The 22,421-nt window shown below is 35.5% G+C and overlaps 4 protein-coding genes across 4 annotated transcripts; 3 read left to right on the forward strand and 1 right to left on the reverse strand.

The window, feature by feature from the left end:
- The first annotated feature begins 1,002 nt into the window (after positions 1-1,002).
- On the forward strand, positions 1,003-3,885 carry LOC21409242 (IST1-like protein). Its single transcript, XM_010114963.2, has 7 exons — positions 1,003-1,182; positions 1,281-1,413; positions 2,006-2,109; positions 2,197-2,368; positions 2,484-2,624; positions 2,698-2,792; positions 2,907-3,885. Exons 1-7 carry the CDS (start codon positions 1,091-1,093, stop codon positions 3,523-3,525), a joined length of 1,356 nt encoding a protein of 451 aa, XP_010113265.1. The 5' UTR covers positions 1,003-1,090; the 3' UTR covers positions 3,526-3,885.
- Positions 3,886-6,013: 2,128 nt separating this feature from the next.
- On the forward strand, positions 6,014-10,340 carry LOC21409243 (lysine histidine transporter-like 8). Its single transcript, XM_010114964.2, has 5 exons — positions 6,014-6,608; positions 7,341-7,477; positions 7,903-8,327; positions 9,105-9,236; positions 9,619-10,340. Exons 1-5 carry the CDS (start codon positions 6,187-6,189, stop codon positions 10,102-10,104), a joined length of 1,602 nt encoding a protein of 533 aa, XP_010113266.1. The 5' UTR covers positions 6,014-6,186; the 3' UTR covers positions 10,105-10,340.
- Positions 10,341-12,844: 2,504 nt separating this feature from the next.
- LOC21409244 (protein S-acyltransferase 10) lies at positions 12,845-17,997 on the reverse strand. The gene is made up of 11 exons (XM_024177060.1): positions 17,633-17,997; positions 17,106-17,220; positions 16,841-16,915; positions 16,338-16,409; positions 16,107-16,238; positions 15,384-15,417; positions 14,893-15,002; positions 14,035-14,121; positions 13,676-13,759; positions 13,395-13,460; positions 12,845-13,283 (listed from the first exon to the last, which is right to left on the reverse strand). The coding sequence occupies exons 1-11, from the start codon at positions 17,724-17,726 to the stop codon at positions 13,109-13,111; spliced, it is 1,044 nt and encodes a 347-aa protein (XP_024032828.1). The 5' UTR covers positions 17,727-17,997; the 3' UTR covers positions 12,845-13,108.
- Positions 17,998-20,269: 2,272 nt separating this feature from the next.
- LOC21409245 (GDSL esterase/lipase At5g55050) lies at positions 20,270-22,215 on the forward strand. The gene is made up of 5 exons (XM_010114966.2): positions 20,270-20,537; positions 20,907-21,055; positions 21,154-21,378; positions 21,491-21,743; positions 21,986-22,215. The coding sequence occupies exons 1-5, from the start codon at positions 20,270-20,272 to the stop codon at positions 22,213-22,215; spliced, it is 1,125 nt and encodes a 374-aa protein (XP_010113268.2).
- The last annotated feature ends 206 nt before the right edge of the window (positions 22,216-22,421 follow it).

Genomic DNA, 22,421 nt, shown 5'->3' on the forward strand with positions numbered 1-22,421 from the left:
ATTCATAACCTTTTTAGTTAAATAATTACACTAACAAAAGAGTATTTATCAAGAGTGAGGGGTAAAGATCCAGACTCATGCACTCTCAAAAGTAAATTCTCTATTTTTTCTTTAAAAAAAAAAAGGTTAGGTCCAATAGCAAAGTTTGGGCTACCCAGCCTATCTCTGCTCAAACCCAACAACCTGAATGAAAATTTCGTGCCTAATCGGGCCGGCCATAAATGGGAGAGGGACAGCCCGGTCTGAAATTTTATAAGGTATTTTAAAAAAAAATATGTGAAAAAGGGTGTTTGTGGTGTCCCACCCAAATAAACTTTTGAGTCGGGACAGGCCCAACCAACAATGGCTGATCTCGGTTCGGCCCGTTTAGCCTAACTCAAACTTATAATTTCTTTCTTTGTCGCTCTATTAAGTTAAAAACCCCGCATTACCCTTGTGTTAATAATTTCAGTAAGTAATTATTAATCCATTTCTCAGGACACTAGTAGTAATAAGGGGGAAAAAAGAAAACATATCGAATACAAACACAAAATTAAAGTAAGCCATTGATCAACTTTTGTGACCAGTGTTTTGAAAAGATAAATTCTCCATGAAAACATAGAATAAAACTAGTCACTGATTTAATTTTAAATATATCATGAAAGAAAGAAGAAGAAGAAGAAGAAAAAAGAAATTTTTCCACACAAACAAATTTTATAGTAAACCGTTGGTCTACTTTGGGGTAAACCCGTGGCATCAGCATCACGGAGGGAGAGGGGATTGGGTGGTGACGTCGCGAAAGAGAAATTCATTGACCGGTTGACTCATAACCGACGTGGCAGCAAGAGATTACAATTGTAAGCAGTTGCAAACAGCCACTTCAGCATAGGATTCCTCCTCTTTCCTCACACGCTCCTGCTCAATCACACGCGTTAAATCACATAACGGCTATTTTTTCCACTTTCGGCACAAAACACAGAGAAAAAAAACAGATATAATAAGTAAATAGCAGTAGTAGTCCCCAATCCAAACCCCATTACCAGATTCCAAAGAGATCCGTATTCCACCGTCGGATCAAAGTCTCTCTCCCTTTTCCAACCGTCCGATCGCCATGACGGTGGCCACCGCAGCGACATCCCAGACAAAGAAGCTGGTGAAGCTTGGCCTCTCGCTTTTCCGCAGAGGCTTCAACTCTCCAAAATGGTATTACTTTCTGTTTTCTTTTCTTCTGTTTGGTTGCCGAGAAAATCTGGGTTTTTGTTCTTTTTTTTCATATGTGGAAAATGGTGGAAACTTGGCAGTAAAACGGCGGCGAAGATGGCGGTGGCTCGGATAAAGCTGCTGAGGAACAAGAGGGAGGTGGTGGTGAAGCAGATGAGGCGTGACATTGCGTTGCTTCTCCAGTCTGGTCAAGACTCCACTGCTCGTATTCGGGTTCTTACACATTCCATTTTCTCTTTACTACATTCCGTCTTAACCCTTTTTATTAGAATTTCCGTTGAAAAACAATAGACAAAAGGAGGGAAATGAGTCCCACTTAACATTTCCTTATTAGAATTTATGTTGAAAACAAACGGAAAAAAACACTTGGTGGCCTCATTTAACCCTCCCTAACTTCGTCTATTTTCAAACGAAGTCCAAAAGAGAGGGGATTAAGTACTTCGATATTTGAAGGCAAATGGAAGTTTTTAAAGTTTAGAGGACAAAGTAGTCGAATGACTCTAAAATTAAGGAGACATAGTTAAGAATAATACCAAATATTATTACCAAATGAGGAAAATTTGCCCAATGTTATCATCTCAAGTCCTTCCCAAACTCATTGCTTTTCCATGTTATTGCTTGGCTTGTAATTGCCCATGCACTTAGTCTGACATCTAGTTCAAATTTCTTACCAGTTATTTGTTTATTGTTTTTTATGTTCGCCAAAAAAAAAGAGGTTCTTTTTATGTTCTGCTGGAATGATTAGGCCCATTTAGTAGTCAAAAGGTTGCATAACTTACTACAAGTGTTTCGTGGTGCGGTCTAGGTTGAACATGTGATAAGAGAACAGAATGTATTGGCTGCAAACGAGTTCATCGAGCTCTTCTGCGAACTAATTGTGAGCAGACTTTCAATCATCGCAAAGCGAAGGTGAAAGAAAGAAATTTGTGTTGTGTTTTTGGTAGCATTTGCGCAACTTTTACAGAGAAGTTTTGTCTAATATTGTTCAATTCACAGAGAATGTCCGGCTGATCTAAAAGAAGGCATTGCTAGTTTGATATTCGCAGCCCCAAGGTGCTCGGAAATCCCAGAACTGGTAGCAATTAGGGATGTTTTTGAGAAGAAATATGGAAAAGATTTTGTCTCTGCTGCCACTGATCTGAGGCCCAACTGTGGCGTGAATCGCATGGTAAGATTCCCCTTGTTTAGCAATATTTGTGTGAAAAATTCCGAGATTCATCCTGTTTGAACATATTTCAGTTTCTGCGAGTGAATCCTGAATTGATGATTGTGTTTTGTTGTAGCTTATTGACAAGCTCTCTGTTAGAACCCCCACCGGCGAATTTAAATTGAAAATCATGAAGGAAATTGCCAAGGAATACCAGGTCGACTGGGACACAACGGAAACTGAGAAGGAACTTCTCAAGCCTCCTGAAGAACTTATAGTATGTTCCTCTCTCTCTGTCTTCCAATTCAAGATCATTTGTGTGTTCTAAAATCGATTTTCTCATTGATCAGGAAGGACCACGAACTTTTGTTAGTGCGACCAGCTTACCGGTAAAGCCTGTGCCAAACCAATCTTTTGACCTTAACACAAATAAGTTAACTACAAGGTAACTTTGCCATTGAATTCATCACTTTCATAATAAATCATCAAAAGGCTTATAATTACTCATCAGAAGGCTTTTTCATACTGTCCTTGACGTCTCATTTCGCTGTCTTTGTAGTTCTTCTTTACCCAGAACAACAACCAGCGGTGATGATGGCAGCCACATGTATTTCCAAGACTCAGCCGGGGCTGCCAAAGCGGCTGCAAAATGTGCAAACGAAGCAATTGCAGCCGCTAAAGCTGCTGCTTTTCTCGCCAACAAAGACTTGAACCGCACCTCTTCTCAACCACCACCATCTTTTGATAACAACAATTCAAACAACAATCCAAGCATCAATATTGGATATGAAGAAATTAATCATCAGTATAACAAAGCTTCAGGAAGGGCATTTGAGTCTCAGAACTTTAATGGGCCCCACACTCCAAGCAATATGGAGACACTGATGAACAACAACAACAAGCACAGTGGAAGAACGCATAGGAGGCACAGCTACAATGCCCCATCTGCACATTCAGACATAAAGTTTGATGAATCAGACTGTGATGAAGAAGATGAAGAAATTGAAGCAGAGACACCACCTAATGGCAGCACCTGTTTTCAGCCGCCTCAGCGAGCCCCGCCTCCAGTACCATTGAAGCAGGATTCACCTCATTCTGTTCATCCAAAATTACCCGATTACGATTCACTTGCTGCTCGCTTTGAAGCCCTCAAGCACCGCCGCAACTCACAGCCCTGAAGAACTTGCTTGACTTGTTCCGCTTCAGTTCTTCTGCATTATATGTCATGGTATTATATACGTCGTATTATATTATTCATATACATACGTAGATACTAAATAATTCATAACACATAATAGGGGATGTTTTTTTTTTTTTTTTTTTCCTTAAATCTTTTTGCTTTATAAGTTGTAATATTCTTGCAAAGTACGTTACCAATGTCATTTTCTTCAACGTTTACTATTGATTTGTATTATTATATTCAAATTTACTGTAATTCAACATTTAGAAAAACAAAGTCCATAGATATGGCATGATTTGCTTGTGTATGACTTTTCTGATTGCTTACGAGTATGGGAGTACACCACATTCAGAGGAAAAGAAAAACATAAAGATAGCTTTGAGCACATGGGCTTCAACTTCAACTTGTTCTGCATTTTCAATTGCTTGTTCATACTGCCCTAAATAAATCGAGAATTATTACGGTGGGACCTATCCTTTTTACCTATGAGTAGGTACTGGTTTTTAACCATGCGGAATGATATGTATTTGTAGCAGTTATGGACTGAGCTTTGAAAATTTTTGAAATGGACATTCACTGATAAGACAATTGAAATCTTAATCGAACGTTAAACCAACACAACAATTGTCGCTGCCACAAAAGTTCCTTAGAAAATTACGTTTTATTTTCTTTGAGAAGGTAAAAAGTGTTGGTGATGAAGTTGAGATTATGATTTTGTGTGGCAATTTGTTTTCTGAGAGGGAGAAAATAGCACAACTGAGATGGAAAATTGACAACCTTTTGAAGAGAAAAGCAGCTTGTTTTGGTTGACTTGGGCAGAGGTTACTGCAGATAAAACGACTTTTATAAAGGAGTCGCCAATTGAAAATGTCATACACCATTGTTTTCAAACTTTTGACTGTTCACTGTTTCATACTTTGGTCCTGTTCTTTTCGCAGATTCGAGTTTTGTTACAGTAAAAAGCTCTCAGAAACAGTCACATCTAACTTTTTTGCTACAGTAAAAAACTCTCACACAACATCACATCACATCTCGAATTCCATACGTTAAAAAAGATATTTGGATATACTTTTGTTATCGCCTCTCTAACAAATTATTAGAATTTCATAATTGCCGGAGATATTGGCATAATCCACTTAACAAGGTAAGCGCAATATTTTCCTAACAAGCTGGTTTTGTTAAGTTGAGTTAGGCCTGATATCCTTTGATTTTTATAAAATGGTATCAAAGCAGGCCTAATTTTGCAATGTTGGGTCCCCCAATATCAACTTATTCGCAGCGGTTTGGCATGGTCCACGTTGTGCGTGAATGGACGTATTAGAATCTCATATTGGCTGAAAATATTGGCATGATCCACTTAAGAAGATGAAGGTAATTCTCCCCTAATAAGCCGATTTTGTTAGGTTGTGTTAGGTCTAATATCCTTTAATTTCTGTAAAATAAATAAAAAAAAATATCCATGCATCAATTACAATGTGATATAATGAACTTGAGCCGCCATCCAAGTACGAATACCCTCGTTTAAGCAAATATCTTTAGTGTAAATCAATTAAACATTTTTTTAACTCATTAAAAAAAAATAATTCCTGAATTCTCTCTAAATTGGAAAGGACCGCCTATATTGACTATGTATTAATGTGCACACAAACCTTGGAAAAACGGTTGGCACCACCAATTTGCTATATTTTATAACCACATATTATTTTTTCGCGTCTTTGAAGGAACAATTATTATCTCAAATATTCCAAAATATCACATGGTTGTCGAAGCTGAATCCCGGAATTAAGTATCCTGGCCCAGCGTTGGATTTATCTCTCAGGAGTAATAAGTTGACCAAAATATAACCCTAATATTAATCTCTTTTGAGCCGTTATCCGATAAATGTATAGTAATTCTTTATCTACAACCGTCAGATTACTTGTAAACGGTCAGGATCTTTCTAAGGTAATAGTGTAAAAAGGTTCAAAACGAGGGATGGCAGCCATGTCCATGTCCATGTCCAATCCATCTACAATAAATAATCATCTCATAGACGCACTCTCTTATTAATTAATTAATTAATCCAACAGCGTAGACAACGAAATTAGGGCACTTTCGCTTTCTTTATTCACAATTCAAACACATGATAAGATAATTATAAAGCAGCCAAATTTGTCCTTGACTTCAATATTAATTATTAGTCCATATTGCAACAAAGCAATAATTTATCTCTCTCTCTCTCTCTCTCTCTCTTTCTCTCTCTCTCTCTCTCTCTCTTTTTCTCCTCTTCTCTCTTCCTCCTCTCCCTCCTCTCTCTCTCTCTCTCTCTCTCTCTCTCTCTCTCTCTCTCTCATATCAGCTTCCTGTCATAGTAGCAAAGCTGTCTAAAAAGAATGTGTAAAGTCTCCTATTCCCCACCTGTATTTGTCATTATTTAATCTGTGTTTCCTTGGCAATTTCCTTGAACCAACTCATTACTTGGCACAACTTGTTACCACTATATATAACACATAATTCTGCACGAGTTTTCCCCAAGGCTACAGAATTAAGGTTTTAGCTAAAGAAAGCAAAACCCGAATTCTTGGAGTCTCCTGTAGCTTCTAAGTGCCAGATCCAACGTTTTAAAAAAAAAAAAAACAACCTCGAAATCTTGAGCTTAAAAAAAAAAAGGGTGCTTAAAATGAGCCGTGAAGCGAAAGAGATAAGCTCCGCTCCTATAACGCCGAGGCCATCGTCGCCAAGCAGAGCGACCGGGGCGCCACCCGTTTCGTGCCCCCCGTCGCAGTTCCATTCGCCGTCGTTGTCTCGGTCTCCGCTGCTGAATGGCGAGGGCGCCGAGGGAGGAGGTGCGGCACGCCCTAGAAAGGCCCCGAAGACCCCGGTGAGGACGCCGAGAATGTCTTTGACTCCAAGGTTCATCACTCCCCTTGGTAGCCCCATCAGGAAGGCCCTGAGGGCCACAAAGCTTGACCCTCAAGACGCTTGGTTGCCCATCACCGAGTCCAGAAATGGCAACAAATACTACGCTGCTTTTCATACTCTTTGCTCCGGGATTGGTATTCAAGCCCTTGTCCTTCCTTATGCCTTCACCACTCTTGGCTGGTAAGTCTATACATACATACATACATACATACATACATAGATACATAAATATATATACATACATAAGGGTTGTTTTCAGTCTTTTACGAATGACCGTCTTATACTTTAACATGTAGAATAAAGGATGAAACATGTGATTTTATTTTATGTAACATTAACTTTACAAAGATATAATATTAGTGTGTGATAGATAAATTTCTTATTATTAAAATACCTTTACAAAGTCATTGTTAATTACTAGAATAAATATCATGTAGGAAAATGGTTCATAAATGATTAATCAAATGATGGACTGATTTGTGATTCATCACCGATTAACTTGATGAACTGATTTGTGATTCATCACTGATTAACTTGATGGACCGATCGTATATCAGTGATTAATCATGGTTAAAACCAAGAAAAAAATGAAAGGCCTTCTAACTTTAGAAAAAAAAAAAAAAGGGGAAAAAAAAGAATATGTACACACACATATATATGTATATATAGTATATATTATATAGATTAGTCTCTTTGTACGTAAGTTTGTAATATTATAGTCAAAAGGCATGTATATTGCTGCGAAGCTTCGTTTAGCTGTCAAGTTAATTTTTATTTCATTTTGTTGCATATGAGTTGAAGATTCTTTACATAATAATATATACACCTCTTATCAACTTATTCTGATCATAGTTAGTTTTATATATACTTATATTAATTAATATGCTTTTTTTCTTCCTTAATTAATTGCAGGTCATGGGGAGTAATCTGCTTGACCTTAGCCTTCATATGGCAGCTCTACACCTTATGGATTCTTGTTCAACTCCATGAGTCTGTCGAAACCGGGGTGCGCTACAGCAGATACCTCCAACTCTTTAGTCTCACTTTCGGTACGATTAATTTTTAACCAATCACATATTCACATGAACCAAATATGTCTTTTTGTATGCATAAAAAATTCATCTAGTAATTTAATTGTGTATGTTATGTGTAAAAATGATCTTATCTATTAGTAAATTAAGGTTGGATCAGATTAATTTAAATTTTAGGCCTTATGACATAAAAAGTAAGTGTCGTATTACTGTTGGGCTAAACCTGTAATCATATGCCACAATTAGTAATTTTAACCAATCATAAATTTACTTCGATCCACTAATTACATGTTATAATATATATATATATATATATGCTACAATTAGTTTTTAACCCATCACAAATTTACTTCGACCCACTTACATGTTATGACATACATGAAATTTCCATTTAGCAAATTTGTGGTTGACTTATTTTATGGTGTACATTTTGTATGTCACAGGTGAGAAGCTAACAAAGTTGCTAGCTACATTCCCAATCATGTACCTATCAGCAGGCACATGCTCGACGCTGATCATCATCGGCGCATCCACGGCAAGAAATTTGACCCAGATAATATGCGGGACCGAATGCTCGAGGGAATTGACAACCGTGGAATGGTACTTGGTGGTCACTTGTGCAGCCGTGGTGTTGTCACAATTACCGAACTTGAACTCAATCGCCGGAGTGTCGCTAATTGGTGCAATCACGGCGGTTGGATATTGCACAATTATTTGGGTGGTGTCCGTGGACAAGGGAAGGCTACCGGGGGTATCCTACAACCCAGTTATGGGAGGTAACGATGTAGAACATATGTTCAAGGTGTTCAATGCCCTTGGGCTTATTGCTTTTGCTTTCAGAGGCCACAATCTCATCCTTGAAATTCAGGTGTGTATAATTGTTCTAATTGATCCCCTTCTTGCAAAAGTTTTAATCATATTGGGGTAGTATTCATAAAACCCGAAAAATTAAGAGAGTTAAAAAAAACAAAAAAAAGAAAAGAAAAAGACGAATGCGTATAAAAATCTCATAGTTCAATACTATTACGTATTAACAAGGTAAAAAAAAAAAAAAAAAAAAAAAAAACTTTTGGTACAAAAGCAAAAACATTTTCAACGAATCTAGAAAATACTAGTTCTCTGCAGAAGTGAGAAGAAGGAAAGTTCGAATCTTTCTACCCATTATTTCTTTAACGTTTTGTTGACCAACATATGAAGTGTTTCCACATCATGACGTTGAAATATCAAAACTTTCTTTGATTGAAAGAAAATTTCAAAACTTGGCCTTTGGCCATATTCTACTCAGTCCAAAACAGCACACGGAAAACTTTTTTACTTTTTGTGCTCAACTTTAGACTTGTAACTACATTAGTCAATGACATTAATTTCATAACAAGACAAGAGACACTACTCCATCTCTCCTCTTAGTCATAACCATATAAAGATTCCAAACACTAATTAGCATTAATGATGATATCAATGATGTGTTTACGGTTCAGTTCTTAAATTATATTCAAAAGATACGTCATAAACACGCGGTTTTTCGCTGTTAAAGAATTTCTTTTGCTATGTTACATTTTTTTCTCTGTTCCGATATAAATTTCATCAATAAAGATGATGTGTTTATCTTCATAACTAACTCAAAAGGTACGTCATGAATTTGCAGGCCACAATGCCATCGAATGAGAAGCATCCTTCCCACGTGCCAATGTGGAAGGGAGTTCAGGGCTCCTACACCCTCATCTCAGCGTGCTTGTTTCCCATTGCAATCGGCGGCTACTGGGCTTACGGCCACATGGTAAGCTCTCCAAAAATCAACCCATAATTTCGTATTATTCTAAATGAAATATTGTTTGAGTATCAAAATTGATATGTGAATTTGTGACTGACGAGTTAAAAAAAGTGCTCTTTAAAAATAAAACTTTCTTAATAGTAATGCTTTTTAAAAAATAAAATAAGTATTTGTACGTTTCAAAGTTGAGTACATGTCTATAATTAGCTAAAAATTGATACATAATTGGCACTCTTTTGAATGAAACAAGTTTCACAAGTGAATTTGTGGCAGCTTAAAGTTGACATTTTAATTTTGAAATTGTCTAAAAACTAATAGTATCATGACTAAATTATGCTACATGCCAATGCTCTTTAAATAACATTTTCCCTGGTGAACTTGTTACCAGATCCCATCCGACGGAATGCTGACGGCGCTCTTCATGTTCCACTCGCAAGATGTGTCCGAGTTCGTCTTGGGAACGACTTGCGTCTTCGTGATAGTAAACGCGCTTAGCTCGTTCCAAATCTACGGGATGCCAATGTTTGACGACATCGAGTCCCAGTTCACAAGGAGGTTTAAGAAGCCGCTGCCGTGGTGGTTGAGGGCCGTGAACCGGGTCGTTTTCGGGTTCATTTGCTTCTTTGTGGCCGTTGCAATTCCCTTCTTGTCAAGCTTGGCTGGCTTGATAGGAGGAATATCATTGCCTATTACATTGGCTTTCCCTTGCTTCATGTGGCTCAAGATCAAGAAGCCTAAGATGTATGGCCCCAATTGGTGGATCAATGGGGCACTTGGGGTCCTTGGGATGGTCCTTAGTGTCATTTTGGTCGCTTCTAGTATTTATGTTATCATTGACACTGGTATTGAAATCAGTTTCTTCAATCCTAAATAAAAATCATCCCAAGAAAAAAAAAAAAAAAAAAAAAAAAAAAAAAAATGAATTTAGGGGGGCAATTTTTTTTTTTGTTAAATTAAATTTTGGAGGTGCTGTTTGTGGTTTTAGTACGTGGGGGTGTGTGTTACTGATGTTAAAAGGGAGAAATGTAATATAAATTCAGTTTTTTTTTTTTTTCCTCTTTTGATATTGATTTTGGGGTTGATAATGTAATAACTTGTCGCATTCTAAAATTTTAGGTGTTACACGAAATATTGATCTTGATTATCCCTCTTTCTTTCTTTCTTTTCCTTTCTTTCCTGTCCCTAACATGAAAATAAAACAATAAATAAATTGCTATTCTTCAGTGCAAAATGGCTGCTCAAATATAGACGTTCATATTGAGGCCTTTGTAAAAATAATCTAATAGAAAAACTTTATTCATAAAATGACAATTTAAAAATTTTTATTTACAAAATGACTTTCTGAGAAGAAAGAAAAACGAAAAAAATGAACTCAAAACCCTCCCTGAAGCTAGCTCCGTTTCTCGTCCCTCACGAAGTGCTCAGTCATGGCAAATTTTTTTGATTTCTTCATATTCATTCTCCCCAACTATCAAAGCTCTAGATCCGCAAGATTGAAGAAACTTTTGTCATATTTTGTTTGATTAAGTGCTTTGAAGAATAAGAAATTATTGGAAGAACTTTTTGGAGAACAAAATTTGGAAACTCCAACATAAGGGAAGAGGAGATCTCGGAGGTTCTGAAGGGAGAGAGAGAGGGGGATGAGGATTTTGAGTCGTTCTCTTACCTTCTTGGTCGTGAGGGCTCGAAGAAGGGAGGAGAAGGAAGAGAGCTCAAATTTAGTATTTGGTCTCAAGAAGGAGGCCACCTCTGTTAATAATACCTATTAATTATATAATTAAGAATTTATTCAAATAAAATAAATAAAATTAAAATTAAAAAGTCATTTTCTTAATTTTACTTTTTTACTCGGTTATTTTAGCCAAATTCTCCGTTCATATTAGTCTTTCATAAACAGTGCTATATTAGTCTTTCATAAACAGTGCTTCACCAAGATCACCACCTAAGTCTCGGGCTTTTTTCAGCCAAAACAGAAATAAATAAATAAATACTCGGGACTAAATAGTCTTTTATGGGGACTACCAATAGAAAATAATAGTTGAACATTCTTTCTTTTTGGTCCCTTTTTGTATTTAATTGGCAATTAGCAAACAACTTGGTACAACTTTATCAACTTTTTCTTTTTTTTAAGGCAAAATAGTTTTCATCAAACAGAAGCTAAAAAAACAGGACATTAACCTTAACATAATTACAGAAAAGAACCTTAACAATGCATTAACAGCAAGAGTATGGACCACTACATTGGCATTTGGCCCGCTTATGAGGTCTAATTACTCACTTATACTACCCATATGTGTGTATTTTAATATAATAAGGTTTTCTTATACATTAATATATATTAATAAATATTAACTTTGATCAAGTTTTTCACGTTGTTTTTAGTCTTTCTGGTAAAATTTTCTAGTTCTATCATGAGGAGCCTTACCACTTACCAAATGAGTATGACCGGGAGTAACCGGTAGTCAAACATTCTCTATCTAATAATGCTAAAGAGTACCATGCCAACTACTGCACAACATTAAAAGGTGGGTTTATAAAGTCCATTGATGAGTCCTACATTTTATTTGTAGTACCGGTGTTCCGAAACGTTTTTTTTTTTTTTTTTTTTGGACTAAATGAACATTAACCCCCATTGCTTGCCAGTAAATTTGTTCTAATAGACCACGATGCTTATTTTACGACTCACAATATATGAAGCGTTGACTTGACCATAATTAGGAATACAAGACTTCATTCTTTAATTACCACATCATTTAAAAAATGAATTCACGTAAGAGAAAACACTACAATAAAAACATGGCTTAATTAATTACAAAAATTCCATCGAAACGCTAAGCTTAGCCTTAGGACATTGGTTCTTGGCTTAAAGGATGTGAAACTAGATTACACTAATTGAATATTGAGGATTGTCCCAACCTTACAGCATTACCACAATGGCTGCCTAATACAACCTCACTTGTGAAGATGGAAATACATAAATGCCGAAAACTTGTTTTCTAAAAGAATTGAGGGTTTCTGATGTTCCGAGTTGGGAGGAATTTGTTTCAGCAATGAATGAAAGATTGGCTCCAGAACACTTGTTTTCTAGATGACGAATGAAGTTATTAACTTTTTCTTCTCTCTCTTTGTAAAATCATGCCACTATGTACCTGATTATCAAACTCTTGACAATGAGGTACATGGTGGCATGACATTCCGATGTCAACATCGATGACCTGAATGTTGATGTTCGTGATCAGAACACGGAGCTAGAATTTTATCAAAACTTGGAATCGCCATACGCGGAAATAGAGTGGTTGTTTTCGTTCTTCACGAAACTATAGTTGGAAGTCCTTGGCTGTCCTGTAATTGTATAAAAGCTCAATATGGGAAGTTTTGCTCAAGATCATGCACTCCTTCGTATTTCTTTTCACATGCAACTCGGGTCCATCTTGTATCTTGGTCGTCTAAAATCTAGTTATTTACCCGTACCCTTTTATGTGTAAATTATGTTTAAGTTCTACAACTTCAGTATTAATAACAAGGTGTCCACGTATACATCGGACCACTCTACAACTCTAGTTAAACTATCGACAAGAAGAAAATCAAACGGCAGAGAGTCAAATCGGGTAATTTCTGAGAAGCCTTGGTGTATATAAATTGTACAAAAACATGATCCAGAATCGCTCATCCGACAAAAAAATTACATGGTAGCAAACCAAGTCTATGACAACAACATAACCTAAATTAAATCTCTATATCCCTAAAATGAGAACCCACAAAACCTTCTCTGATGCCAACAAATAGGACTACAAACACACTTTTCTAAATATGAATCTATGATGCTCCCAATTAATTTTTTGAACACGCAATTAATTCAACAATGCATATATATAATATTAGCAACAACGACAGGTTACACAATCCAAACATGTGTAAGGTCTTGATTTTTCCTCCAGTTCCTGAGCCGTAGGCAGCAGCTCCAACTTGTATATACTAGTTTGCGCGCAGCAGAAACGGTAGAGATTTCTACATATTCCTTCGCTAAAAGGATTCACTCTTGCAGGAAGTCCCCTATAAATTCAAGGTTTGGCATTAATTCCTCAAAAATATTTGCAGCTCAACCTGATTAGACTAGCAAGCCAAAGTCCAATATGAACACATCATAAGAAGAAATAAACTAACCTTAGATACGGGATGCGTCTACGTCTTATTAGTTCAAATGTGGTCTGATTTGTCAGAGCAAGATAGCTGCAGCAAGAATGGATTTAGCTATGCTCTTTGGGTTTTCTAATTAAAGCCACAGTCATAGTAAGAATGAAATAAGCCAACTGCTCGTATAAGCAGGTCCGTCAAATAATTCATCAAAGTGAGATTAGTACAATGGGACAGGGGAGAGGAGGAACTTGTCACAAACAAGATTATCTTTATGTTGAAAGAAAACTGTTAGAAGGTAACAACTTTACCTATGAAAGGTTAGCAGGAGCAGCAGAAAGACCAAGGATATTGACAAAATAATCAACAGCAATATCACGATTGCAACCTTCCACCTAATTGACAAGATCAAATTAGGATGGAAAATTATCCCTCAACATGGATAAATAAAAATTGTTGTTAAAAACCCAAGCACCAACATAATTACAACGCCTTGGGGGCTTTTCCCGTTCATTCTTCTTGTTGGGCTGGCTTTAGTCAAGCAGTCATTAGACTGCCCCTCCATGATGATGAAGTACGATTTTGACCATGCCTAAGAGATTGCATAATAAAAAAAGAAAGAAAGAAAAGAAACTTTCTCATGACACAAGGATATCAGAAAGATCCTTACCAAGCTTTTGCTATATTAGCCTTCAGGTAAGTAATATAAAGAAAGCCAATCCACAAACACAAAGCTGTTTCTTCAAAAATGTACCACCTAGAAAATTTTGCCAACAATCAAGGTTCGTAATTAGGTGATCAAACATTCAGAAGTTCCAATAAATGAGACACTTTCATTAATACGTCAAGCAGTTAGGTCTTATACAGAAGGTATCAATTTCAACAATTCACAATCATGGTAGTTCTGCAATGATGTGAATACTAATGGTTATATACAACAACAACAGCAACAAGCCTTAATCCCAACTTAATTGGGGTCGGCTATATGAATTTTACTTTTTCACACGGCTCTGTTCGAAATTATACTTTCCTGAAGGCCTAGATCTAGAATGTCTTTCCTAACGACTTCGGTCCACGTAATTCTTGGTCTACCCCTCCCTCTCCTAGTATTAGGTATACGAATGTCCTCCCAAGCACGAATTGGTGCTTCTAGCGTCTACGTTAAGAAAGGAAATTTTGAGATAAAACATAAGCATTCTGGAGGCAACTATCGTCCATCTACATATATGTTCCTGAACATCAATAGCCAGATATCTTACTAGCGCATCTTACTGTAAAGAAAATAGAGGATCACCTGCCTCAGATTGACATCAACTTTACGAATGCAATTTATAAGAATCAAAATAGTATATTTAACTCACATATCTCAATTTGGGAGGGACAAAAATATGCTAATGGAAAATGTAGGGGATAATTTCAATTTTGGCCGTGGAATTAGGTACCCTGTCCCGCAATGGGATAACGAGCACAGTTTAGGGGGCCAAAATTAAAATTAACCCAAAATGTAAAGCATGATCCTCATACTCACCAAAATTTACAATGGTTACCCTGGCCAACACATGTTCCAAGCCAAACACAATGATGATCAAACTGAAGGACGCATCTATCACAATCATGACAGTGTCTTGCTCGTGGAGGCTGCATATAGAAACAAATAGAAATATAACCATATTGTCCTACGGGAAACAAACAAATTATCAGAGTAACAACTTAGATTTTATATAATGTAACGGAAAGATGACATTATTAGTTATAACGCAATACAGGCCTGTACAGCAGGAACGAAAAAAAAAATTGGAAAGAACAATGCAAATAGCTCTATGGCTAAACCTTAACTTAAGACAATGTATTACTCTGGCTGCTCCTATCCTCTCCTAAAACTAAAACAGAGCCTGATGTAAGATTAGTTGAAATTTATCGAGATATTATTACTTAAGCATAGAGAAACAAGGATTGTGGCGAATCATGTAACAAGGTTTAGCATAAGAGATAGAAGATGCAAGCATAAGATATAAGTACCTGTTCAACGTTACAGTAGGAGCAAGTAAACGTTCTGCAAGGATTGAAAGGAGCTATTGAGTATAATATGAAACCTGATATGGTGTCCTTTCCAAAAGGTTTAGTAACATAGAACAGAAATAAACTTTTCTTTTTTTCGTTTGTTTTTCCATTTTTATTTTTGTTTTTCAATTTTTGTTTTGTTTTCTGCACTTTTTTTTTTTTTTTTGCCCCCTCAAAAAGAACACAAGTGAATACATAATACATAAGCTACAAACTTGATCCTAAATTCTTTTTTTTTTTCTTTTTTGCTAGCCACAAGATTCTAACTTGTGAGGAAAAAAACAATCCGTTAGAATTCCAAACAGGGAGCTAAGAAGTAAGGCAGTAAGAGAACACAGAACTAAATCGGCAACATTGACTTCCATATATGTACCATAGTGTTAGTGTGTTACTACAAAATAGTACAAATAGGTCAAAAAAAAAAATGAACAAGTATATATAAGACAAGCAACTTGAACCCCGTCTGAAAAGTAAAGGTTTGCATGGTACCCCCACTGGTTGACATATCGATCCCTTTTCAAGTCATTCTATTATTTTTCCCCGGTAGAAGGTGATTCTATTATTTAATCTAACAGCTAATGAGCAATTTAGGTAAGCACATATCAATATGCTAAGAGTAATAACTGCCAAAAAAAAAGCCAAAAGGATGCCATTAAGAGAACTTAATAAACAGTTACCTACCTAATGGAGGTTCCAGGTGGATACATGTCCATCACTAGCTTAGTCCAAGATGTTAAATTATTTCCTGAAAAAGCCGACTGACTTGAGTCGGTAATCACAACCGTATTTCCACTTTTGCTTGGAGCAGGCTGTCTTTGATCAAACATCATGGATTTAGAAAATTAGAGAGTGAAACATACTCGATCACGAAGCTGAATCTCACAATGACTAGAAGGAAAATATAATACTTACTTTGAGGCCACAGATAAACTCTTACAAATTGCATTTGACTCGTTGACAGCCCTAATCGCATCAATTACATATCTACAAATAAAAATTAAGGAGAAAAATTACATTCGGCTTAAAATGGAAGAAAAAAATTAATGGCTTTTATTAGTTGCACATAAATCTATGTAAGCAGTGTATCTGATAAATTACAAAGGGACTTTGCACAGCCACAAGATCTGGGGCTCGAATCACCTCATGGCACCTACTTGACAAAAGAAGTTATAGTTCCGTTCCTTTCAAAGATTGTAGGGCTCCAATTTTAAACTCGGGCTCACAAAGTGAGTTCGGAGGATTTCTGAGATCAAAAAGACTTTTAGAGTCGTTTTATAAAGCTAGATTTTTGGGATTCTAACTTTTACTTCTACTTTTCCTTTCACTAAAGATAAGAGTCGTGCTTCTTTCAAAAACACAACAATCCCAAACTGAGCCGATGTGACCAATGATCGATATTAAAGATTGGAATTTACCCGGGTGATGAACTGGAGGTAATAAAGTATTGAACCAATGTGGCAACAAAGAGCAGCAAGTATATAGAAGTATACCTGAAAAGATGAATGAAAACAAAGAACAAAAAAAAACAACTTAGGACAGTAAGAAAAATACCTGAAAACAAGAACATAATGTTCATATATGCACTCATAAGCTGCAATTCTTCAGAAACTTCACATCATATTTTTGCCATAACGAAAAGGAATTCTTTAGAAATGAAATACTGAGGAAACTTGAACATACCAAGGTTCTCTCTTAGTTTTCTCTATCAAATCTCCATCAAATAGAAAAAGAATACCCACATATATCACATGAAGAATCACCAACGAAACTTTCAAACCCAGGGCAGATCTCCGAGCTGAAACCCACTCAACATGAAACCAAAATCCATCAAACGAAAAAATAAAATAAAATAATAAAAAAAAAAGATGAAGAATAAGACGAAGAAGTCAAACACTTTTTGGCTGCTAGGAGGCAAAAATCCAAAAGAAAAAATCCAACATTTTTTATGAAAAAAAAATCCAACATTTTTTATGAAAAAAAAATCCAATCTTCGCATACCAAAATTGAAAAAACCAACAGATTTCTGGTTTCTTCACCTCTGAAAATAATAAAAGAGCATTCCAAAAGGACATAAATTATATTAAATCGACACACTTTTCAGTCCTCCGTATAATTTCTTCCAATTTCGTCACATTTCTCGGCAACCAAACAGATGATAACTTAAAACAGCAGGAATTTAAAAAAAAAATTGTAGAAATTAAGCATACCGGGATCGGAAAGACAGGGAAAAAAGCGAGAAAACCGGTCCATTGATTGATCAATCAAGTCTCGAGAGGGCTGGCATATATGTACGATCGTCATTTAGCTCAAGAACATCCGGAACTCGAGACTCGTTTCTTCCCTTTTTCTCTCGGTGGTTTGACGAGAAAAACTTTTCTCGAGAAAGTGACAGAATCGGAATCGGAATCAGAAATTCCCGCAATGAATTAACAAAACGAACTTGCAGATATAGAAGCTAAAATTGAACTCCTCTCTTCTCTCTCTCTCTCTCTCTCTCTCTCTCTCTCCTCTATCGAAACTCCGTGGACTTCTGATTTGAACTCGAAAGAAAATCTACTCTCTCTCTCTCTCAGTATTTTTTTTTTTTTTTTTTTTTTGCTCTGCTGATGGCGACAGATTATGATCCAACGCTTGAAAATGCATGCACGAGTGCAAAGTGTATGCTTCTACATTATGGGCAAAATTGTACATAGCCGTCCGAATGTCCGATCTCGATGATGACAGATATTTGATTCATCTATTAAAATTGTAAAATTGTGTGATTAAAATTATTTTTAATTTATGTATATTTTTTATAAAAAAAATATTATAATTATAATTTAAATTAAAAAATAAATTTAAGTACCAAAGCTCTCTTCAAATCTGGACCCACTTTAACATAAGTGGTCTATTTATTTTACGGCCTGGCCCAATTATTAATTGAGAGAAAGTTGAGCTCACATTACAAAAGTCTTTATGTTTTTCTTTTTTTTTTAATTCTTTTTGAGAATAAATTCTGGATAAGTTGATAAATTGAAGCAAATTTGAGATTTATCTGATTCGCCCATGATCAGATTTAATTGCGAAAAAAAATTTGCTAAATCCAGAATTTATCTGGATTTACTCATGATTAAATTTAATAAATCTATAACTCATCGAATTTACTCTTATGAAGCTCTAAATTATATACATTTTTATCCATACGTTTATTTCACCGATTCGAGTTTTCAGTTTTAGATTTCAACAGTAAAAAGCTCTCAAAAAATGTCACATTAAAATTTTCTACTACAGTGAAAAGCTCTCAGAAAATATCACATCTGCTCAAATTGAAAACTCGAATCCGCAAAGTGAACGAGCATGGTACGTACTTTGTTCTGAAACTAAAAATATAATTTATTAACAATCGTAGTAAATATGCTGGTTATTAACATAAAAATTTGAATGTAGATAAATTAGGGTTCATTTAATTCGTTAATTCGAGTTTTTAATTTGAGTTGAGATGTGACTTTATGTGAGAGTTTTTTATTGTAGTAAAAAAATTAAATGTGACTGTTTCTGAAAACTTTTTACTGTAATAAAATTCGAATTATAAACTCAAATCGGTGAAATAAATGAAGTCAATTACACTTTTCCTTTTTCCCCTCAATCTGATGGATGCTTTCGTCTTTTCACCCATTCTTTTTCCTTTTGAATTTTATGCATATTAATATTATTATAAAAAAAGTAAACAAAAAAGGCACTCTAGAAAAAGATATTTGTCTTCCTTTGTTGCATTCAGTTGGGTGGGATCAAAGGATGAGTCTCGGAAACGAATGATAGTTCTTTATAGGACACATTATATTATTTGGTTGGATATATAGTACACGTTACATGTTTTATTCACTTAACCCGTCCCTCATGCATTAATCCGAATATTAAATTTAATACAACTACTTATTCATACACAACATGTGCATATATTCTTACTTTTTTATGATTGTTTATGTTGTTTTTGATAAGTAGTTATGCATAAGATTACTCGGTGGACGTTTAGTTTATGAATTCATAATTATAATTTTCAATTTACGTGTATTTTTTATGAGAAAAAATATTATAACAAATCACGAACTATAATTCGAATCATGGCACGAATTCTCATCGTAAACACCCTTATCACAATTTCATCAAGATCCATGGTCAAAATTTTAGGTCAAAGCATGGCCATCACATGTACCAAATTCTCAAAATAAGTGTCAATTGCGCCTTAAACGGTTGAATTGAATCACATAGTACTGAAAAATGTACCTTAATGGTTTAGCTCTATAGTCTCCAAGTAATCACCAAAAAGAATATATGAAGAGCCGACTTTGGAGGATTTAAAAAAGAACAACTCTTTATTTGAGGACAAGAATGATTTTAGGGAAAGGAATTTTGTTGTTTATGTTCTTAAAAAAAAATAATAATGAAAACTTTGTGGGCCTATATAAAAGTAAATAATGAGTGTATATCATCAAATTATATTTAACGACCACAAGTACTATTTTTTTGTGTGCTATTTTCTTCAGGTAGGAAATTCGACCGCAGATTTATTGGGATTGTGTCCCTATTTGTTTGCTGAGAGTAGCGGAATTATTAGTTACTATATATATATATATATGCATATATATAAAAAGAGGATTTTGCCATAGATCAGATGAGATTAGAGAAAAACTCAATCAACTTGCTTTTGTCCATAACCTCTCCTATATTCCCTTGTCTAATCTATTCCCTTTTTTTAATTCTCAAATTGGTAGTTGAACAGGCAGAAGTCAAAATATATCTGCGAATAAATTAGCCTAACAATAATTTCACACGCTCGTTTCAAGTATTAAAATCGAGACATAAATATGGGGTCGGAGAGATGGGCATGGATGGTTTGGTTTTGGGTGATTTTAAGTATTGGAAATATGGTTGGGATAATGATATTACATGTTTCAGCTAATCCAGCAGTGCCAGCAATCTATGTATTTGGGGACTCAACAGCAGATGTTGGAACCAACAATTACTTGGCTGAGTGTGGAGCCAAAGTCAATTTCCCGCATCATGGCATTGATTATCCAGGCTCCAAACCAACCGGCAGGTTCAGCAATGGCTATAACTCTATTGATTTCCTAGGTAACTGATAATATTTCTTAAGTTTTCCTTTCTGGGATGTTTGGTCGCAGGATTTAAACAATGATTTGAATCATAGTTTATGGTTCGCTACAGTGTTTGCTTTCACAAAAAATATACGTAAATCGAAAATAGTTCTAATCACATGATTCTAATCCATGAACCAAACGTAATTCAAAAAAAAAAAAAAACTGTACAATCCAATCAAAATTGTTGCGATTAATGGTTTATGACGAAATAAGTTCATAATTGATTTATCAAATTATTTGAGTCATGAAAAAGATTCAACTAAAAACCTAAATAAATCATTAGATATCTACGTGCGTGAAGTCACTCCTAACAATTTATCAATTTTCTTTTGCGTAAATTTAGCCCAGTTTCTCGGTTTCGAGGAGAGCCCGCCACCTTTTCTCTATCTACTAAGGAAAGATAAGAAGAATTTCATGAGGAATGTCCTCAACGGAGCCAACTTCGCCTCCGGCGGAGCAGGACTTCTCGGCATTACGGGAAAAAGACCATATGTACGTAAACATAGAAAGTTATTTCTTTTAATTAATATTGGCATGTCTTTTTTTTTTTTTTTTGTGACATATGCCTAAAATGTTTACGTGCAATACAGAAAAGGGTAATCTCAGTTGCAGAACAAGTGCAACAATTTGCAAAGGTTCGCAATGCTTACACGAAATTGCTAGGTAATCAAGCAGAAGATAGGCTCTCTAAGTCTCTCTTCCTCATTAGCGTTGGAAGCAATGACATCTTTGAATATTTTCTTTATAACCAAACACAAATCAAGAGCGAAAATTTCATCTCTACTCTTCTCTATTCTTATGAATATCATCTAAGGGTACGTATATATATCTTTTCTTTATATATGTGTATATATATTGTCTTTTTCCTCTTGTTATAAATGTTTTTTCTTCTAAATATAACAAGCTACATTTGTTATTGCATGGCAGGGGTTGTTACGGCTCGGAGCGAAAAGACTTGGCATCGTCTCCGTCACTCCGATCGGGTGTTGCCCAATCATACGCATTCGAAGCGAGAATGAAGAGTGCTCGGACACAATGAACGCATTTGCTAAGAAATTCAATTTAGGGCTGGAAGCCCTCTTGAAGAAATTGAGCACAGAAGGCGCAAAACCAATGAAATATTCGATTGCCAAGTCATATGACATGACATTAAGTGTTCTTAACGACCCTCTTTCATACAGTAAGCACACATGCATCTCTAATTATATTTACTTCTTTCATGTATTTTTAACCCGTCATATCATATTAAAATATAAATAAATAAATTTACATACACATGCGCATATATGCAATTTTAATTGAAAATTTGATGAAGATTTAACAGTCTAAAATTATGTAATCCTAATGAAAAAAAAAATTCTCGTAAAAAAGAGTGTTTCTTTTTATTTATGACATTCAGGTTTTAATTTTTCGGTTTTATAGATTTCAAGGATGGAAAAAGTGCATGTTGTGGTAACGGAGGAAGACTAAATGCGGAGGAAAGGTGCAAACCAGATTCTAAGGTGTGCAAAGACCGAAATGCCCTTCTCTTCTGGGACCAATTCCATCCAACTGAGGTCGCTTTTAAGCTTGCAGCTATGGCTCTCTATGGCGGTGGCGACCAACATATCGCTCCCATGAATATTAGTCAATTAGCTATACTTAAGTTCTGATTAAGTTTCTAATAATTAAGGTTACCCATGTCCAATATAATTGGATCCATATTCAGGTTTAGTTTTCGTTCTTGTATGTACATACATATCTATAGGGCTCGTAGTTATATATGTTAAGCAAGGATAGCTTAAAGGGCACTAAACAAATGTTAGACTCTTTTTCTTTTGTTGGACCATTTCATAATCTTCTTTAATTGGTAAGGAGA

This window comes from Morus notabilis, unplaced genomic scaffold (genome assembly GCF_000414095.1).
Source record: "Morus notabilis unplaced genomic scaffold, ASM41409v2 Scaffold384, whole genome shotgun sequence".
Lineage (NCBI taxonomy): Eukaryota > Viridiplantae > Streptophyta > Magnoliopsida > Rosales > Moraceae > Morus > Morus notabilis.